At 40.4% G+C, this 19,483-nt stretch overlaps 1 protein-coding gene across 2 annotated transcripts; it reads left to right on the top strand.

Annotated features, from left to right (window-relative positions):
* Positions 1-1,389: 1,389 nt before the first annotated feature.
* On the top strand, positions 1,390-18,745 carry LOC137285176 (retinoid-inducible serine carboxypeptidase-like). Of its 2 annotated transcripts, none has more exons than XM_067817415.1 (12): positions 1,390-1,517; positions 2,612-2,754; positions 6,145-6,234; positions 6,725-6,880; positions 7,239-7,313; positions 8,027-8,137; positions 8,891-9,110; positions 9,422-9,535; positions 12,027-12,089; positions 12,323-12,400; positions 15,487-15,635; positions 16,812-18,745. In XM_067817415.1, exons 1-12 carry the CDS (start codon positions 1,445-1,447, stop codon positions 16,872-16,874), a joined length of 1,335 nt encoding a protein of 444 aa, XP_067673516.1. In that variant the 5' UTR covers positions 1,390-1,444; the 3' UTR covers positions 16,875-18,745. The 2 variants fall into 2 exon arrangements, with proteins under 2 accessions (XP_067673516.1, XP_067673517.1); XM_067817416.1 differs by having other exon boundaries at positions 1,414-1,769.
* The last annotated feature ends 738 nt before the right edge of the window (positions 18,746-19,483 follow it).

The raw sequence follows: 19,483 nt of genomic DNA, 5'->3' as shown, positions 1-19,483 counted from the left end.
CATAGAAGTCTTCTTTAATGATTTAGACAATGAAAACACCTCAAGAGTACACCAAATTTTACCCGGGGTGTCAATACACTGGTATGACGAACACAAAGGCCAATATTGTCGTATTGTTATGCAACAGGATACCCACGGGGGTTCTATAAACCGCTTAATAAACCTCAGTGGGGTTTTTATTACAACAGGAAAGTCTATTAGATTCTCACCTATTACCCTGACTACTAGTCTAGAACTTATAGACTTCAAATTAATTTATAGAGTATTAACTGAAACCCAATTAAAATATCTTTCATAATATATATTATAGGATGGGTCTGTACCCAGTCGTAGAGGAAGTAGCGAAGACGCTGGAAACCGTAGATGGATTCCGCTTGAGGCAGTTATGTGATGTGAAACGCCAACTAGAACAAGACCGTGACACGCGGAAAGCACTATGTAAAAAGTACCATAGAGCTTTCAATATCGTGGACGGAGCTGACACTACCCTTATGACAACCAGTATGGGACTAGGGGCTGCAGGTGTTGGGTTGTTAGCTACCATCGTGGCTGCACCTATAGTGCTAGGTATTGAAATAACAGCTGGGGTGGCAGGGGTGTTAGGGTTGGCGCTTAAGTTAGTATCACGCAGACTGCATCGTAAGGTATTGAAACACGACGAGATCAGGGTTCTGGCCGAAGCAAAGCTCAACACAGTGAGTGAGCGTATTTCCACGGCACTCTCTGACAGTAAGATCTCAGAAGAGGAGTTTCGTTCAATCCTCTCTGAACTCACAAAATATAACGGAATGAAACAAGATATTCGATCCAAGTCTCGTAAGTCTGCTATCAGCGAGGACGAGAAAAAAAAGTACATGGAACAGGGGATACAAAAAGCCCAGCAAGCCTTTATTATGAACACCAAAGAGATCATAGGCGGTTCACGTTAAACTGTTTCATCGATATAAACGTGACATAGGCCGGGTAGGGGGTTTGTAAGAGAAGAATTATTGATCGTACCGTACGGCACAGTGTTACCTCCTACCAACACACGGTAAACGTGACATATGTAGTAGGGGTAATAGTAGCAAGAGCTAAGGGCCCAACCCTTGTAGAGACTTTTTTTGAAAGTGGTCCAGAACCCCCATTCCCTATACTACTCTACCTTTCAGTAGATAAAAGCACAATGACACCACAGAGAAAGGATAGTTTAACACGAAGGACAATGAATAAACCTGTCATTTAATATTTTATCTGATGGTTGTAGGGTCTAAGTTGGAAATGATAATGACGCCACCAAGCTATTATATTCTTAATCTTTCTCCGAACTGGTCCAGATCACGGCAGGTGTTACCCGACCTTGTCCTGACTGATAGCCTATTTTTAGAGCCGCAAGTCACGAGGGGAATCCCATGTACTGCACGTGACCACACGTGATCGCAAGTTCAGTGCAGATACATTCGACATGGAGAGGTGCCTGACAGTGGTAGTGCTTGCGGCAGTGTTCGGCTTTGTGTCGACAGGATTTGTGGGAAACGGTGAGATTCAGTGAACGACATGCCTAACAACGCACCCGACTAGTCCGTGCGGTGTAGAATCCTTGCCCGAATACTGAATTTAGAGTAAATAGACTGACGTACTTCCTGTTTCTGGGGCAGTTCTAAGCGATTTACCGTCTGATGTGTATCCACTACGATCAGTAGATTAGATTGCCCTCATTCACTTTCTCCGAACGTTCCAAAGAATTACTTTTGTGCTCCAGGGATGTCATCAACTAATCAAGAATGGCCGTAAGTTGGGTGTCTTTTCCACACAGGTAGAGTGATCTGTTCATTTAGTGCATGGGTTTATGTTGGTGCTGTGCATGCAAGTTTTATAGTTCCAACCCACTGAAATATCACGAGAAAGTTACCACGGACACCCAGTTTTAACATGATATGCAGAGACTCAGAGCCTAACAGTGCTGGTTTTTGTATCCCCACATGCCAGGCACCCGGTTGTGCAATAACACCTTTCAACGTCTTAAAGAGTAACACGTGACCAGAGGTCAAACCACCCACCGGGATACAAGTGCAAACACCCCGTGTGTGTAAATTTTGAAAAACAATCCCAAAATTGTAGTGATGATATTGCATAGGATTACATTTAGAGCACACCTTACTGTGAATCATTTCACTAGATGAAATAAATGGTGAACTTGGTAAATGTATTATCCTGTTGTTTTTTTTCTTTTTTTTTTGCTTTAATTAGTACAAAATAATTTGTCCGAAAATTGAATGATCATGACACTGTATGAGGAAAAGATTTTTACAAAAACACATGTTCACACTGAAGTACCAACAACTATGTATAAGGTTACCATATTATATTTTTTTATGTATGATACTTACCATTCAAAGATATACATGGGTAATTATGTATTTCTCATATTTGATGTCAGTCTGTGAATAACCACAAAGATAATAAAGATAGTCATCTATATTTGTCCATCACAATAACCAACTATCCTGACGTGTATAAACATCTTGTGATTGAGTTCGTTATAAGCTGCAATACTCTGCCAGATGAAGGACAAGAATGAGTTTCATAGTGCAGATAATAAGATTCTGAATGTGTATTCTTTTAATACAAGATGCATGGATGAGACACTCGGCACCTGGGGGCACTGACCAGGAATGGGCATATGTAGATGTGCGTCCTGGCGCCCATATGTTTTACTGGCTGTATCGAACTACCTCTTCCTCTGCCAATGCTCCCCTTGTCATGTGGCTACAGGTGAGTAGAGGTTATTTCATATTAATTATTCGTTAAAAATTAATAACTGTTCCTTTGAAACAAAAAAAATAATGACACAGATGAAAAAATAACTGTTCACTGTCCAGTTTTTCTTCAGCCTTCTTGATTTTTGTTGTAGTTTAATAATATGGTATTTGTGATGTTTTATAATATCAACTTAGTTTTATAGATTAACTATTTACTCTGCAAATAAAATGGAGGATATTTGTCTGGGTCTTTTGGTTTTGGTGTCTGAGCAAAAACATACCTTGAGGGAAGTTTTGAAAATTATGCTTAGGGTCACATGCAACGAAAAACACAACTTTGCAGATTCTGATACCTTTTGGCCTTACCTTACCAAAACAAATCATCAAAAACGTCTATGCAGCCTATAAAGTTGAAAAAAAAAATGCACTGAAAAAAAGTCTGTGAAATCAGAATTCAAACGATTCACTAATTTTCTCCAGCACTGGGGGAAAAATTGGTTTCAACAGCTATGATGCACTGCGCTCATAATGCAGGGAGTAGGTTCAGGGAGCTTGAAACAATATGCCTGCCCAGAGTATGAGGTCGTGAGCAGTAGTCTGATCTTGGTTGTGTACATAAACAAGTAAATGTCTCCAAGGTGTGTGGAATCAGGTCGGTTAGCTGCCAGATAGATGACGTTTACCTGGTCGAATCCCGTACCTGCAATGGACGGGCCCTTACCCGAACTACGGTTTACCCCCGTACTTCGGTCCTGACGATAGGGGATGTGCAAGAGGTACAATGTCAGTACCCGGGGGCCCTTGGAGCTTTACCGTAGTTCCTCCAGCAACCACAAGACGATGATCTTCGTTCAATAGTTTCTTTGGAACAGTGTTGCTGGACAACCCACTCTATGGTCACTCTATAAGACTTCAGCCGCAAAGCTTCCGTCTTAAGCCAAATGCTGGTGCCTTTTAAGATAGTTTTCCGACGATTCCTTGTGACCAAACACCAAGAGTGGGAGCGCACCAGACTCCCGACCCTGGGCTTTGCTACCGCTTAAAGCTGGATCCCTACGTCACAGCCAACACCTTCTTCTTTTTGCCCATTGGTCAAAAACCCCTAACCCTGCATACTTTTTCACTCCCCCATCCTTATTCCGTACCCCCAATACCATATTTGTAAAGCTGTGAGGTGGATTCCAAGAAACCCAAAGTATCTACCTCCTAACCATATATGTCCCGTGGAATACTACGAACTGCTGCCGAGGTCCCCGGACAAGTTGCTCCATCTTGATAGCACCGTCCCTATCCTTTTTCCTAACCTATGAGTCATCTTGCCTTGCCCCCACTAAGTTCTAACGACCTACTTTCATGCTTATTTCCTCCGCAGCCGATTACCTACCTCTCCTACATTGTATATGTTTTCTACCTCACAGGCCTTTATCTATTATTTCCCATTCTAAATATACTATTAGTACCCCTTGATCACTTATTATTAATAACATCATTCCTAGATCTAAATATTATAACCACAATAATAATTCCTCGCCCATGATTCGCTATTATCATAATAATCATAATTCCATGCCTCTGATAAATGATCTTCTCATTACATAAAAAAAAAACATGTTGATTGTGATAAGCAGACTCTGTTACAGAGAAAACTCAATGTCTGGTTTATTGACACCTATGTGTCTGCCTGCCTGTTAATCACAATATGCAATGCACAACTTCAATTACTGACCATTTCAGGCCTCCGTAAGTAATTGAAGGAATTACAGCAAATTTGAAGGAACTGCATCTCAAATGTAAACAAACGCAGCCCACTCGCGAAACAATTGCAGCGATATCGGTAGTTTAGCGATAATAACAGAAACACATCGCCCCTATCGTAAAGCAATGTCGGTAATACTGGAAACATGCTCGGCCATCTTCGGAGATTTTCCGGTCGCGAGCGGAAACTCACACAGCAAAACATGGGGCTGTTGGAAGAAGCACCCGTCTCGGTGACTTTTGTTTTTAGTTCCTACTATTACATTTTTATACTTATCCATCTTTGACCACCCGTGTTGAAAGCGTTTAGGTATGAGGTGTTGTCGGGGCAATAGCTTATGTTTTTAGGAAAAGATTGTCACTGCAGATGAGTGTCACAAGTCATGACCCTGAACATCGAAGTCGTGCTGATGATTACGAACGTCATGAACATGCACCAAGAAGAAGTTAATGAGCCAAAATATTTCTTCATATGAAGTGCAAGTGGCAGATTTAAACACATTTTACAAAAAATTGATGTTATATCGCATGTTCGTAATCATCGGCACGACTTCAATGATAAGATGTAAACAACCTCCAGGGGCATGACTTGTGACACTCATCTGCAGTGACAGTCTTTTCCTAAAAACATAAGCTATTGCCCCGACAACACCTCATACCTAAACGCATTCAACGTGGGTGGTCAAAGATGGATAAGTATAAAAATGTAATAGTAGGAGCTAAAAACAAAACTCACCGAGACGGGTGCTTCTTCCAATGACGCCATGTTTTGCTGTGTGAGTTTCCGCTCGCGACCAAAAAATCTCCAAAGATGGCCGAGCATGTTTCCAGTATTACCGACATTGCTTTACGATAGGGGCGATGTGTTTCTGTTATTACCTCTAAACTACCGAGATCGCTGCAATTGTTTCGCGTGTGGGCTGCGTTTGTTTACATTTGAGATTTGCTGTAATTCCTTCAATTACTTAGGGGGGCCTGCATTTGCAATTAGAAACTAACGCCTATCGGGCCTACAAGCCATAAATAAACAAAGAGCCGGCTAAGCATATCGGCAAATGGACCAGTGGCCAGCAACAATGTGTAGTTACTCATGAGTGCATGCCCACCAGCTCTGACTGGGTTCGGTATCGTGCCTGCTTTGTTTCGAGGGAGGTAAACCCAAGTACAAAATATTGCACTTTTGATTTGTGATTATACGCTTATAAGTTTGTGTCTTTTTTTTTTCACAAGCACCAATGCATTTTATATATCATGAACAAGTGATATCTGTGTTTTAATTATGTTTGATATTTTGGTTGCATGTGACCTTTAAGGGAAGGCTTCATCACAAGTGGTGAGCTACAGTGTGTTGAACAATCTTGTGTACTGGTATATAAAGGAGTTTTTGCCTACACAAATATCTGGACTCTATTTTAATATATTTAATTTAATGTTTACGCCCCCCAAAATAATCACTTGTTTATTTGTAAATATTCTTTTGACTTTATAGGGATCAAAATGAGTAACTTTTTTGCAGACATTCCACACAGAGAAGAATACTGGATACTACGGTTCATGTGACACACGTTTCAGTATCAAAAGTATTTGTGAGTTCCATGGCACTGAAATCAGACTCCCATGTAGATAACTTTTGGCTTATGTTTTGCAGGGAGGCCCAGGTGGATCATCCACTGGTTTTGGCAATTTTGAGGAGATTGGGCCCTTAGATGTCCAGCAACAACCAAGGAACACAACTTGGGTTAGTGAGCTCTAACGTGTCTCTCTGCACACATTTATGAATGACATCCAGGTGCTTTATAATTTGAGTTCCCTAAGCCAAAGTAATGCAGGGGCTGTATTGTCAAAGGGAGACAACTGAATACTGCAACTAAGACACAGCAGCTGGGCGAGGGTGCTGTGGTACTAAACTTAGCTCTAAGACTACCTTAAGTCTGTGTTAAGGTAAGGAAGTTACAGTCACCTTAGTGTTAATACCTCTTTGTACAGTGGCACTCTGGCCTTTTTTCTGAATATGAAAATGAAGTGAAGAACATTTCTACCTGTCATTAAATGAGCATTGAAGACTTTCTACTTTCTACCATCAATGAATATGGGAGATTGGGGGCCTCACATGCAGTAATTACCATACTGAAATAGACTCTATATTTGAAGCACCACATAAGAGAACATTTATACACTCCTCTACATATTTCCCACAACAAACTATATAAGACATACTCTTTCTTTAGCTGTCAGCAGCTAGCCTGCTGTTTGTCGACAATCCTGTTGGCACCGGCTTCAGCTATGTTGACAATGACGATGCCTACACCACCAACGTTCAGATGATAGCTGCAGATCTCCTTACCACATTCCAAGCTTTCCTCAAGAAGGCACCCGAATTTCAGGTGGGTGGGATTAGGACGAAAAAGCCTTCACTTATCTTAGAATCATTTCAAAGGAAACATGGCTCATTACAGTCATTGATGTGTCAATTGATTGTCCTGGAAGACAGATTTTCTTAGGGACAAGTATGACTAATGTTTAGTGATCTGTATCAAGAGAATTTTATCATTTACACTTATCTTGCTCTTTCATGTGTAAATTGCTCTCTGACTCTATAGTGCTCGCGTGCATGCAAATGTGTACTCCATGTGTTAAAAGCTACATTGTGTATACATTGATCTGCTGTGTACAAATACAACTAAATTACTCTCTTGTGTGGTAGTGGCTCCTATATGTGCTCATTTCTCTGTGTTGATATAGAGCGTGCCCTTCTATGTGTTCACCGAGTCCTATGGTGGGAAGATGACCTCTGCCTTTGCTCAGGTCCTTTACAAGGTCAGTGTATGTCACAGGTCTCTTCAGTGGAATAAATCTTATGATCTTGGCTGGTATATTGGTGTATACTCTTGTCCCAGTACAAGTTGTATGTCAGTCTATTCTCTTAATTAGAGGAATTTATGTCTATCCATCTTGCTGAATAGTCACTGCATACTACTACAGTAAACTGCATTTAAAATGAACATGCTGAAAAAAAAACTTGTGGATGTAATGAACCAAAATGAGTGGTCCTTTTGAGTTCATTGTAGTGAATGAACATGGTTGTGTGCCGCTTTTAGCAATATTCCAGCAAAGCACTGCGAGAGGCATCTCACATTGTTCCGGGTATGTGGGGAATTGAACCTGAGCCTCTGGCATTGCAAGTGGATGCATTGACCATTAAGCTACCCCACTACCCCTGAGATCATTATAACCATGATATACAGTAATCAATATTATCTATATCTCTCCATCATATCATATTAACATTATTATTCCATTCTCTTCAACATAGTATCCTGTAGATATTTTGTTCTACATGAGTGATCACAGGTAAGGCCAACGTGTGCAGAAAACAGCTGTTTTGGTTTAATGAGTGAATTTCTTTACAAGGTTAAAGTAGTCCAATTAATTATGTCTTAGATCTTGTTATTCTGACTCATGCATCCTCCAATGTTAAGACAACGTGTGTCATCTACATGTCCCTCATTACATACCTTTGTTATCTTCAGGCTATCCAGGCCAAGTCTGTGACATGTGACTTCCGTGGAGTTGCCCTTGGAGACTCCTGGATCTCACCGATCGACTCAGTCCTCGCCTGGGGACCATACCTCTACACAAATGTGAGACTTTCAGCTTTAGTCTTGAATACATTTGACTATGAATACATAATGTCTTTTATGAGTGGTGAAAAATACATAGATTATGTTAAGGGTTACTCTTTATTAGTAATAATTTGGGGTTTTGTGTCCCATTTGAGAATTGAACTCACACTCCACTCTCAGAGTGAGGCTGTTCCCTATAGCCTCCAACGCTGCAACAAGGAAGGTTGACAACTCATAGTTTATGTCAGATGCTTCATGTAACCCTGTTTTGTGTCAGGCAATGGTACAGCCGCTATTGTGAGGGAATGTTTCAACTGTTGGTGTTTTGTGTAAGACAGTAGTAGAGCCACTAGTATGTTGTGTGAGGTATTGTTTCAACTGTGGGTGTTTTGTGTAAGACAGTAGTATAGCCACTAGTATGTTGTGTGAGGTATTGTTTCAACTGTGGGTGGTTTGTGTAAGACAGTAGTATAGCCACTAGTATGTTGTGTGAGGTATTGTTTCAACTGTGGGTGGTTTGTGAAAGGCAGTGGTACAGATGCTAGTATGTCGTGCAAAGTATTATTGCAGCTGTTGGTGTTTTTTCTTAAGCCAGTGGAACAGCTGTTGATGTGTCGTGTGAGGTTTCGATGCAAATGTTGGTGTTTTGCTCATGAGAGTGGTACATCTGCTACCACTCTCGTCATTGTCGTTTGAGCTAAGGGTGTGGCTATTTTGTGTAAGGACCTGGTGTGACTGTTCTGTGTCCAATACTGGTGTTCCTGTTAATAGTCCCTGGTGGACCAGAAGGGGCTGGCAGCTGTGCAGAAGGCAGCACAGGAGACAGCAGCACTGGTTCAAGAAGGCCAGTGGGTCAATGCAACCATACAGTGGAGTGTAACTGAGAATGTTGTGGAGAAAGTAACTAATGGCGTCAACTTCTACAACATCCTTGACTGGGCTGGCAGTGAGCAACTGAGGGTGGCAGACAGACAGGATCTCACATATATAGGTAAGTGGAAATGCCTCTTAGTTCAGCATGTAGCATCAGGGCAGATTTGTGTTTTGGGAACATGACAAACATCTCATTGTGGGTTCAATTCCTGGTCCCCAGAAGTGAGTTCCTGGTTTGTCAGCACCACAGGTGTGATTTGCTGGTTTATCCAGATTTGTGAGCATTTGAGACATACATGACTTTGACCTGTCCCCTGACATTGAACTAACACACGCTTTCAAAATCTGAAGTTCTCAGTCCAAGAGTTGTTAAAGACCTTCAAGCATGTTAATGTAATGTGTAATAGTGATGATTGTTCTTGTTGTCAGAAAAGTTATATGCACGCCATGTTAAGCCACTCCAAGCCATGACACTGGACCAACTGATGAATGGACCAATCAGGGAGAAGCTGAAGATTATCCCAAAGAATGTTACCTGGGGAGGTATGTTGTCATGGCTACCAACATCAACACTTCTGTACACTCATTGCACTAGTGCCTTATATTCTCAAATACAGTAATATTCGTTTATAACGAACTCAAAGGGACTGTTGTTTTCAGTTCGTTGTAAGCGAAGTTCGTTCTAAGCGATTCGGGAATGTTCGTGAATATTCGGAAATTACCAAGAATGGTCACCACGCCAGTGGTTTGAGACAAGATCATGTTCACAGAGAAAATAAAATAAGACAAAACCAACGAACATATAATTGTCATGGATCATTCACTTCATCATCAATCATGTATTTTATTATGCATCTTTAACAAAATCGGTAATTTATGCCTTGACAATGTCAACAAGATTCACAAGATAAATGATAACATGTCACAGGTAAGTTTATTTTATTATCCCCTTGATCCCCTGTGAGGAAACCTGTTTGTTTTCACAAGCTAATTGGTGACACATTAGATGACACGCGAGTGGATTCGGATCAGCTGTTCATTATAAACACGTCAATTAACGCGTGAAATAGCACAGAGGGCCCATCAATTTGTTTGTTGTAACAGATGATTCGTACTATCAGTGTTCGGTGTATACGGTAGTTAATTCATAACAACATATAGGAAAGCAGTCGGGACTTAAGAATTTGTTCATTGTAACCGGCAATTCATTGTAAGCGTGTACGTTATAAGTGAACTTTACTGTATTGTTCTTAGTGAGGGGATGTGGTCTGTCTGCAACAATATTTTGGTCATCACATCACATCAGTGTATTTTGTATGGTTAGATGTTCCAAAAATAGGAGATAGCTATCAGCACCTTCCACCATCCCACCCATCTGTATTTCTTACCGTTATCTCCAGTTTCCAGAGCTAAACTCCTAGAGTACACTAAGAACTTCAAATACTTCATTTTGCAACTGACTATTGAGATCAGTCTAGGGGTGAACAAGTGACCTTTGATGATTTGGGATATGTATTTATGTATTTGTTTTCATGAAACTTGACCTGAAACTGCTCAATCTTGGTGTACAACTTCTATGTCTTGATAGAACTATTCATATTATTCTTGATGATTTGCTGTATTGAAATAGTATGAGCATCATTCTTTAGTTCTTGACTGAAGTGAAAATATCCCATGGCATTGAACCAAGAGAAGGTGAAAGAGCCTTAAACCATTTCTGAAACTGGCCCAGACCACGGCTCAGGATTATTCCATACAGTGCTATACTGAATCTAACATACCCTAGTAGAAGGTCGTGTAAGCTAACCTTCAAGTGACCTATGGCCATCCAATACAATACAAATACAACCAATCAGACAACAGCTACTTTTTAGAGTTCTGAGGGCCTTACAATATGTTTTTTAGATTTTCTCTTCCTTAGGCACTGACACTGATCTCTCGACAAACGAAAACACAGATATTTCATCGGGCATTATACTGTCAGGCTGCGTTAGTCCTGATTATCTGATTCCTGTGATATCCAAACGGAAGCTAGCTGTAACCATTCGTGTTTACTATGTAAACTCATTAGCTGTTGAATCAGTAATCCAGTGCTTCACTCTCCAAATCTGAACATGAAGTACTGGTAATGGATTAGTTAATTATACTTGGTTTCGCTTCATTAATCTGTTAATGTTGATCTCCATCGGTGAAGTTAAATAGCAATTAATATCTGAGTGGACACTTCTAAGATGAACATGTCTTTAGTTTGTGATTATTGAAAATGTGATCTTACTTTGTGACAACATTGCCAGTCACAAGTGTCCGAATGTCAAATTATCTGTAAAGTTCATTTCCTGCCTCCCAACACCACACCACACATTGATTACTTGTTATATCAATATCCAAGTGCTTATGTAGTGGTGTTCATAATGGACGGCGGTGTGTATAATGGTTCTTTTCCGTAGTCTGCATGTTTCACTATCAGTATGTATTTTGTGAGAAACGGAGGTCTTTGGATTAACGTGGCATGACTGTATGCACGTAAGGGTTTCTGATGACATGGTTACTATTTCCTTATATTTCTTCAAGATGACATTCCAGAATATTGACAAGAACACTATTGTCAGCGAGTGTTTTGGATGATGTGGTCCTCCATGTGCATTCACTGGCATTTAGAACCAATCAGTTTTTTTAGGTGAAGGTTCAAACAGCATATAGTAATGTTAACATTCGATTTGGTAAACTGTGTTCTGATTCGTCAATCCAAAAGGTTGGTTGATGTAACCTCCTTCTAGGGTTTGTAAGACTCGGCATAGTAGTATAACAAACAATACTGAGCCTAAGTTTACTTAGACTGTCTTGTCCCTTTACTTGAATACTGTCTGAGCAATTTCTATCAAGGTTTCTGACCAAAATACCTTACTATGAAGTTAAGAAAGTAATTCCCAATAATAGTACTTAGCAGATCAGAGATTATTGCATTTTTAAACTTGTGTTTGACCAATCAAAATGGACTAAGTTGCTTACTCACACGGCAAAATTGCATTTGCAGGTCAGTCTGGAATGGTGTTTGTGAAACAGCAGGGCGACTTCATGAAGCCAGTCACAGACATAGGTATGGTATTGACAGCAGCAGGCTACCCATGTTCCTGTGTTCTGGTACTTTGGGCCTCTGAGCAGTGTGGAACCATCTTAAAATATCAATAACTGTTTAAGCTCTACATCAGTTCTAAAAACCCTACAACCAAACACTCAGCCACACCTCATTATAGCACAAACATCTCAACTTGGGTACTTTCTACAGGTTAATCTTGAGATCTAAGACCTATATTTTCCTTCCTTTTTCAGTGGAGTATCTGGTGAATGAAACCCCACTTAAGGTGGTAGTGTACAGCGGACAGTTGGACCTCATTGTGGAGACACTAGGTAGGTCAGCTTTGCTCTGGAGACACTTGGTAGGTCAGTATTGCTGAGGAGGGACTAAGTAGATCAGCCTTGCTGCAGAGACACTTGGTAGGTCAGCCTCACCGTGGGGACAATACGTAGGTCAGCATCACTGTAGAGGGCCCTGGTAGGTCAGGATCACTGAGGAGGACTTGGCAGGTCAGCCTCACTGTGGGAACACTAGGTAGGTCAGCCTCACATTGAGAGAGTGAGTGAGTTTTACGCCGCACTCAGCAATATTCCAGCCATATGGCTGCGGTTTGTAAATAATCGAGTCTGGATCAACAACGTGAACATTGACCTGCGCAATTGGGAACCGATGACACGTGTCAACCAAGTCAGCGAGCCTGACCACCCGATCCTGTAAGTCACCTCATACGACAAACATAGTCGTCTTTTATGGCAAGTATGTGTTGCTGAAGGCCTATTCTACCCCTGGACCTTCACGGGTTTAGCCTCACTGTGGGAACACTAGGTATTCAACCTCACTGAGGAGACACTAAGTAGATCAGCCTCACTGAGGAGACACTAGGTAGGTCAGCCTCACTGTGGGAACACTAGGTAGGTCAGCATCACTGTGTGCACAATAGATAGGTCAGCTTCTCTGTGGAGACAATAGATAGGTCAGCCTCTCTGTGGAGACAATAGATAGGTCAGCCTCTCTGTGGAGACAATAGATAGGTCAACCTCTCTGTGGAGACAATAGATAGGTCAGTCTCACAGTGGAGACACTACACAGGTAAGCCTCACTGTTAAGTAATGTCAGGAAATGCTTAGAAAATGCCTTTTGGCTTTAATATCAATATGATGAGTTTGACATAGGATAAAAGATACATGTACGACTCTACCTAGTTGGATATTAAAGCTCAGATGAGAAAATGCACTTGAGGGGTGACTTCACACAGGGAAATTTTGACATTTTAACAACATTCATAAATACAAACTGAGTTATGAAATACCGACTATTATATATCCTTACCAAATTAAATAACATAAATGACTGTAAAAAGTTTTGTTGTTTTTTAGACATCAGTATGTGAAAAAGATGGAACTCTTGTAGCAGTTATATTCAAACTAACTATGCTAGAAAGTCTTAATTCAAATCACATAGATAATCTTGTTCACTCATAGAGGTTTTACTTCGTGTATGAGCACTGAACTGGCAACGTGTGACTTGACACATCTGCAGAACAATTAATTTCAAATTCATACCAGTATTTAATACTGTAGAAACAAAGGGGGAAAGCTCTTGTCAGCTATGACAGGGTTTACTATACAATGTGTAAATCCCTTAATTTAATGTATAGTCAGGTTTACAAAGATGTTATCAGATCAGTTCCCTCAGAGGGTCATGTCAAAATCAAAAACGGTTAGGAAACACAAACTGGAAAGCTTTGATAAGGGTGTCTTACGCCATGTTGTTTATATTTATGAACTGTCTGAATACAAAATCCCACCGACATGTGCTGAGATACAAGATGAGATCAAGGCTACAATAAATGTCTCAGATATAACACTTAATGTGGCTCTGGTAGAAATAAGGTTCAGTTACACCAGATGGGAGATGATAGAGCTATGTTAGAGAAAAGCACTCAATCCTGTCCATGTGATCAGCTTATTTCAGAACAGTTGAAGAATACTGCAATTTTGAGTTTCAAATTATATACCTTGGTGAAACTTGGTGTAATAAAAATCCCTTGACCAGTCTGATGTGGCTTCGTTCATATTGTTCTGTGGTGTCAGTGTTTCCATCAGGCTAAGGTAGACGCCTGATCATCTTGCATGATGATGGGGGGTTGTCGCTTTGTTTTGTGAGGCTAAGAAATCTGATGGTGATTACCATAGCTAAATGAATAGGCAGGTGTTTTTGGATTGGTTCAAACATCAGCTCTTGCGGCAGCTGGACACACCAAGCGCTATCATTTTGGATAACACCAGTTACCTTAACCTGCATGTCCCTGGTACCATCACACCCATCATGAACAATCTCACGCTTCAGCAGCAGGGCAATCAGAAACAAAGCCCCAGCTAACAGATATGTCCTCCAGCACAAAAAGTACCTCACTGATGAACAAGTTGCAAAAATGACCATATAGTTCTGTGTACACCAGTACAGCACTGTGAGCTCAATCCTATTGAGCTGATCTGGGGTAACTGTAAGAATTTTTTTGATTGCAATAATACCTCATTCAAGCTTTTAGATGTTAAAGAGCTTGTGTATTCTTCTTTCGTGAGAATAACCCCAGAAGTATGGCAAAAAGGCTGAAGACTGTGTTCTCAAAATCTAGGATGAAATATAGTCTGCAAGAGGACATTAAGGTCAGCTGAGTTGCACCTGCTGTAATTCTGCTTACGCCTTCCACCAGCAGTGATACGGACACCTGATATTTTGGGACAGTCCCTGACATGTACTGCCTGTGCGTTACATAACACTGTCACCCTGTCTGCCTGCCAGGTGGGTCACAGTATAGTTTGTGTGTCTTAGAAGTGTTTCTACTATGGAATTTGTTCTGAGTTTTTAGTATTTTATGAGTGATCAGTATGATTAGGGTATGGTACATCGTGATTATATACCAGTTATGAATCTGAAATAACCATGATCAGATAATTGCCAAAAGGCATTTCCCAAGCACATCTGGCATTACTGTTGTTAGGAACCCCATGTAGGTTAGCCTCACTGTGGGAACACTATGTAGGTCAGCCTCACTGTGGGAACACTGTGTAGAGCATCGCTGTGGGAACACTACGTAGGTCATCCTCTCTGTGGGAACACTACGTAGGTCAGACTCGCAGTGGAAACACTATGTACGTCAGCCTCACAGTGGGAACACTATGTAGGTCAGCCCACTGTGGTAACACTACATAGGTCAGCCTCGCTGTGGTAATACTACGTAGGTTAGCCTCGCTGTGGGAACACTACGTAGGTCAGCCTCTCTGTTTGAACACTAGGTAGATCAGCCTCACTGTGGACATACCCAGTGAGTCAGTCACATGTTGTGTAATAATATTCACACCATCATAAAGACCTGAATATTTCCAATAAATGTCACTGAACTGTTTTCCTCCAGGCACAGAGGCATGGGTGTATCGACTGAAGATTGCTGACATGTACAGAAAAGCCATAAGGAAACCAATCTTGACTCAAGGAGTCACCAACGGTTTTGTGAAGACTGCCAAAAACTTCTCCTTTTACTGGATACTGAAGGCTGGTCACATGGTAAGTTAAGCACGGAGCATGTCATTTGTTAGATGTCTTTACTGCTAGACACATATTAGATGATCCTGCGCACTAAACGCATTTGTGACAAGAGAGGCTGTACAACGAATTGGGCGAGTACACTTGGCTGCTACAGGTAGCTTGACGATTATGCACGTGCAATACATGCTAACCGTGACATGAAATCAACACTGCTACTGATTAAAACCTGTCTCGCTACTGTGTCACTGATAAATCTACTGAGTCTGGTACTGAGTAATCCCCAAACAGACAAATTTGTGTACAAAGATATTTCTCACTGACTTACCAATGTCAAAAGGTATTTTCAGTTTTCTGTACACAATTTTGGTGACCATAATAAAAATATGACAGAAATTTGGAAATATTGTTTGAATACTAACCATTTCTCTGGAACCGGTTATATAAATTTCCAAGACATGTATTCCAGGTCGATCACCAGCGGAATTATGGACGAAAATCAGCCCGTACAGAGAAATAGGAACAAAATTATGGGGAAAAAATATTTCCCCCTTGCTACTCTGATTTAGCCACCACCATTCAGTAACAGATAACTTTTAACATATTAAAAAGTTAAATCAAACACAATTAACTATATGTAGTTATTATCTATTTAATATTCAGCAGACGAAAAGTCAACTTTACCCATTAAAACAACACCGCATATTCCTTCAAATGATAAGACTGTAATTTCAGACATAAGATACTGATATTCCATGCTAAACTTTAGTTAAGACGAAGACAAATAGATGATTGGGGCATTGACAAGCAATTTAGATATTCAACAATTTTGTTTAAAAAAAACCCAGGAAAATGTCATTTGCTTCGTGAAATGGATCGGTGGTCCTATACATATTTGCTCAGTATATTGTGTCGATTCGATTCGTTGGGATTGTACCCGTTCCCAAATCAAGGGTGCTTTAACAATTCATGCGTGAAACGCACAGGGAAAATGAACTTCTCAGTATTTATCAGACAACCTGTCTCCCTGTTTCAAGTGGATCATTTTGTGGGGCGTTCCCAAGTATGCAAATTGGGGTCATTTGTCTGGTCCTTGATCATCTTATATATGTTTACCAGTAGAAGTCTCCCAGGGTGTTAGTCTGCATAATAACTATGGAAGCATGAGTAAATAATTCCAATTGTTGTTGTCAACAGGTTCCTGCAGACAACGGAGTAACTGCTCTGTTGATGGTGAGACAAATCACAGGACAAAGCTGAGACCTTCACTGCCAAGCTATAACATACATTCCATGTTTTTTGCAATCTTATCTTTGACTGAAGAAAGCAGAAATTCTTCACTTACTTGTTCAGCTTGACCTGGTTCAGTAAAAAGCTAATGCACCGTGTGACAGTGCCACAAGTGGTTGGGTCTATTGTTGTGAAAGGGAGCACCTTTGTCAGCTGATAGTCAGCATGTCTGAACAACTGAGACAAGGTTGCCGTTTCACATTCTCTACTACCCTATTTAATGAAATTAACTAGACCTGCCGTTTGGGCCTTTTGACCTAGTGGGTCGTGCACATGAAGAGTAGCCAGGTCAACCTGAACAAGCTGTAGACTTTGAAGCCTGTTTATCGTGGCAGTGTTGTTGTTGATGACATTGTCAGAACACAAGGCTTAAATTTCTTGAACATCTGATAGGTCAAATTATCCATGCAACTGAACCAAACCATCATCATTCACCCCACAGCCACAATGTTTGTTGTGTATATATGTAACATAGAAAAATAAAGATATTTTCACATAGGTTTATTAGTGTTTCGTCCATTTTCAAGGTTCTGGGGAAGAGTGGTATGCATTTACATCACTTTATTTATGACAATTTTATAGTGTTGAAAGACACACTCAGCAACATTTAATTACATATATATTTAGATCATCATGTGTTTGAAATAAGGGGCGATACCATATAATTCAGCCCCCACACAGTGTCCAGAGAAATTGGTTTTTAAAAGTGTGAGCAGATCATGTTTTAGGCAATGAACCACTTATTTCACGTGTCGGTCTGCAAGACAAAACAGCCTTGTAAAGAACATTCATTTTGCTGGGAGTTTAGGAATGTTTAGTGTTCATAAGCGCAAATGATTTGTTGGTTGTCTTATTAACAGTACCAAGTCATATGGAATTTTGTTGTCTGCACGGTTGGGGTCTAATATTTATTTTCTGCTAGTCCACTAAACATGCAGCAGAGATGCCGTCTGCCCCACTGCACAGAGCATGATTGCGAGTTTCAGACATTTTAAATGCGTGTATTACCTGTTGATGAAAGTGGCAGTTACCAAACAATTACTCCATCCTGAATTTTGGTAATGGTCTCTCCGATAAGCAGACTCCTGAAAGCCATTATAAATGGTCTCTCCGATAAGCAGACTCCTGAAAGCCATTATAAATGCAATTAATATTTGTTGTCATGGAACTTACAAAATTTCTTCTAAGATTTTTTTCTATGATACAGAGGATGTAGGGATAAAAAGCCTGTTACTCCAGCCCATTTTGATTGAGCCCTGAAACGTTTCTCTCACATGAACTTTGAAGCTTGAAACTGAACCTTTGACAGTTCTCATAAACACAGCCACATTCATGAAACATTTCGTACACATGCATTACTTGCATTGAGGCCCTTAAAAGCACAAGGAATTGTGAAATTCAGCTACTTTAAGAAAAGCCACGCTTGGCACAAGATGAAATGAATCTGGGTATTGGTATGGTCAGCCAAGGTGCTTCAGATGTGATGATTGCCAGGCACTCTTATGTACATCCACCCACTGTTGGCTGACTCAAGACATTTGTGGGCCACTGAAAGTGGTGACTGACCATGATATGGTGTAAACATGTTTTATGGCATATGGGAGACACAAATGCAGTTGACTGCATGTGGCCCCGCCTTTGTTTGACCTCGTGTCATGGATGTTGGACACTTTCAGATGACATTATCTACAGATGCTCACTAAACCATATCTGCCAGATTACTTTTTACATGTTAACATTTTTGTGAGCAAAGACAGTATGAATATCAAATTGCATTTTTACGTGTTTCAGTATATGTTAGCTTGGAACATTTGTGTGCGCTATTAAACAACTTAAATCAATTGAACCGTATGTTTTCAATGATGTGAACATGTAGTGGCCACATACCAACAATCATCTGGACTGAAAGTGAGCAAGTTGGATATTCATGCCACTTGGAACAGTATCCAAGTCAGCTTAAGGTTTCACAATTTTGGCTAAGTACCGATACTGGAATAAGTTTAGCTTAAAGCCTCACTCAACATGCCTGACCATCCGCATCCATTAACTGCCACTTATGACAAGCACTGGTTACTGAAGATAATTCTAACCCAGATCTTCATGAGTCTTGACATTAGAACCTCATGGATTGGATCATTACACTGAAAAATGAGAATCCACTTCCCTGTGAAATGCAGTGTTATAGGTTTGGGAAATCTGTCCACATCTGCATCAATGTCAACAAAGAAGGTGGATATTGATACATGAAAACATATTAGAGTAAAGTACTGTCAGAAATAGGCATGTATATCAACAATTTTTGTTATGTGAAAGTGTGAAATATCTGTTGGGCCTAACTACAGTTCCGGTGGTAGGGATATAGAAAACATAGTACCACGACTCTACCCAAAAAACATTGGTGCAAAAATGAACAATGCTTATTATTTCTAACTCCAAAGTGACTTATTTGGACAATGGATTCGTGCAAGTTAGTGTGCAATGATATTGTATTACAAAGGACACTTCCTAAATGCCCATTTTGAAATTAATGTTCAGAATGCTGATGTAAAAATAACTTTCACGATTAAGGGTGTAGCTAC

This window comes from Haliotis asinina, chromosome 5 (genome assembly GCF_037392515.1).
Source record: "Haliotis asinina isolate JCU_RB_2024 chromosome 5, JCU_Hal_asi_v2, whole genome shotgun sequence".
In the NCBI taxonomy this organism is placed as follows: Eukaryota; Metazoa; Mollusca; class Gastropoda; order Lepetellida; family Haliotidae; genus Haliotis; species Haliotis asinina.
The sequence above is the reverse complement of the archived record's forward strand: the minus strand, read 5'-3'. Positions and strand labels throughout refer to the sequence as shown.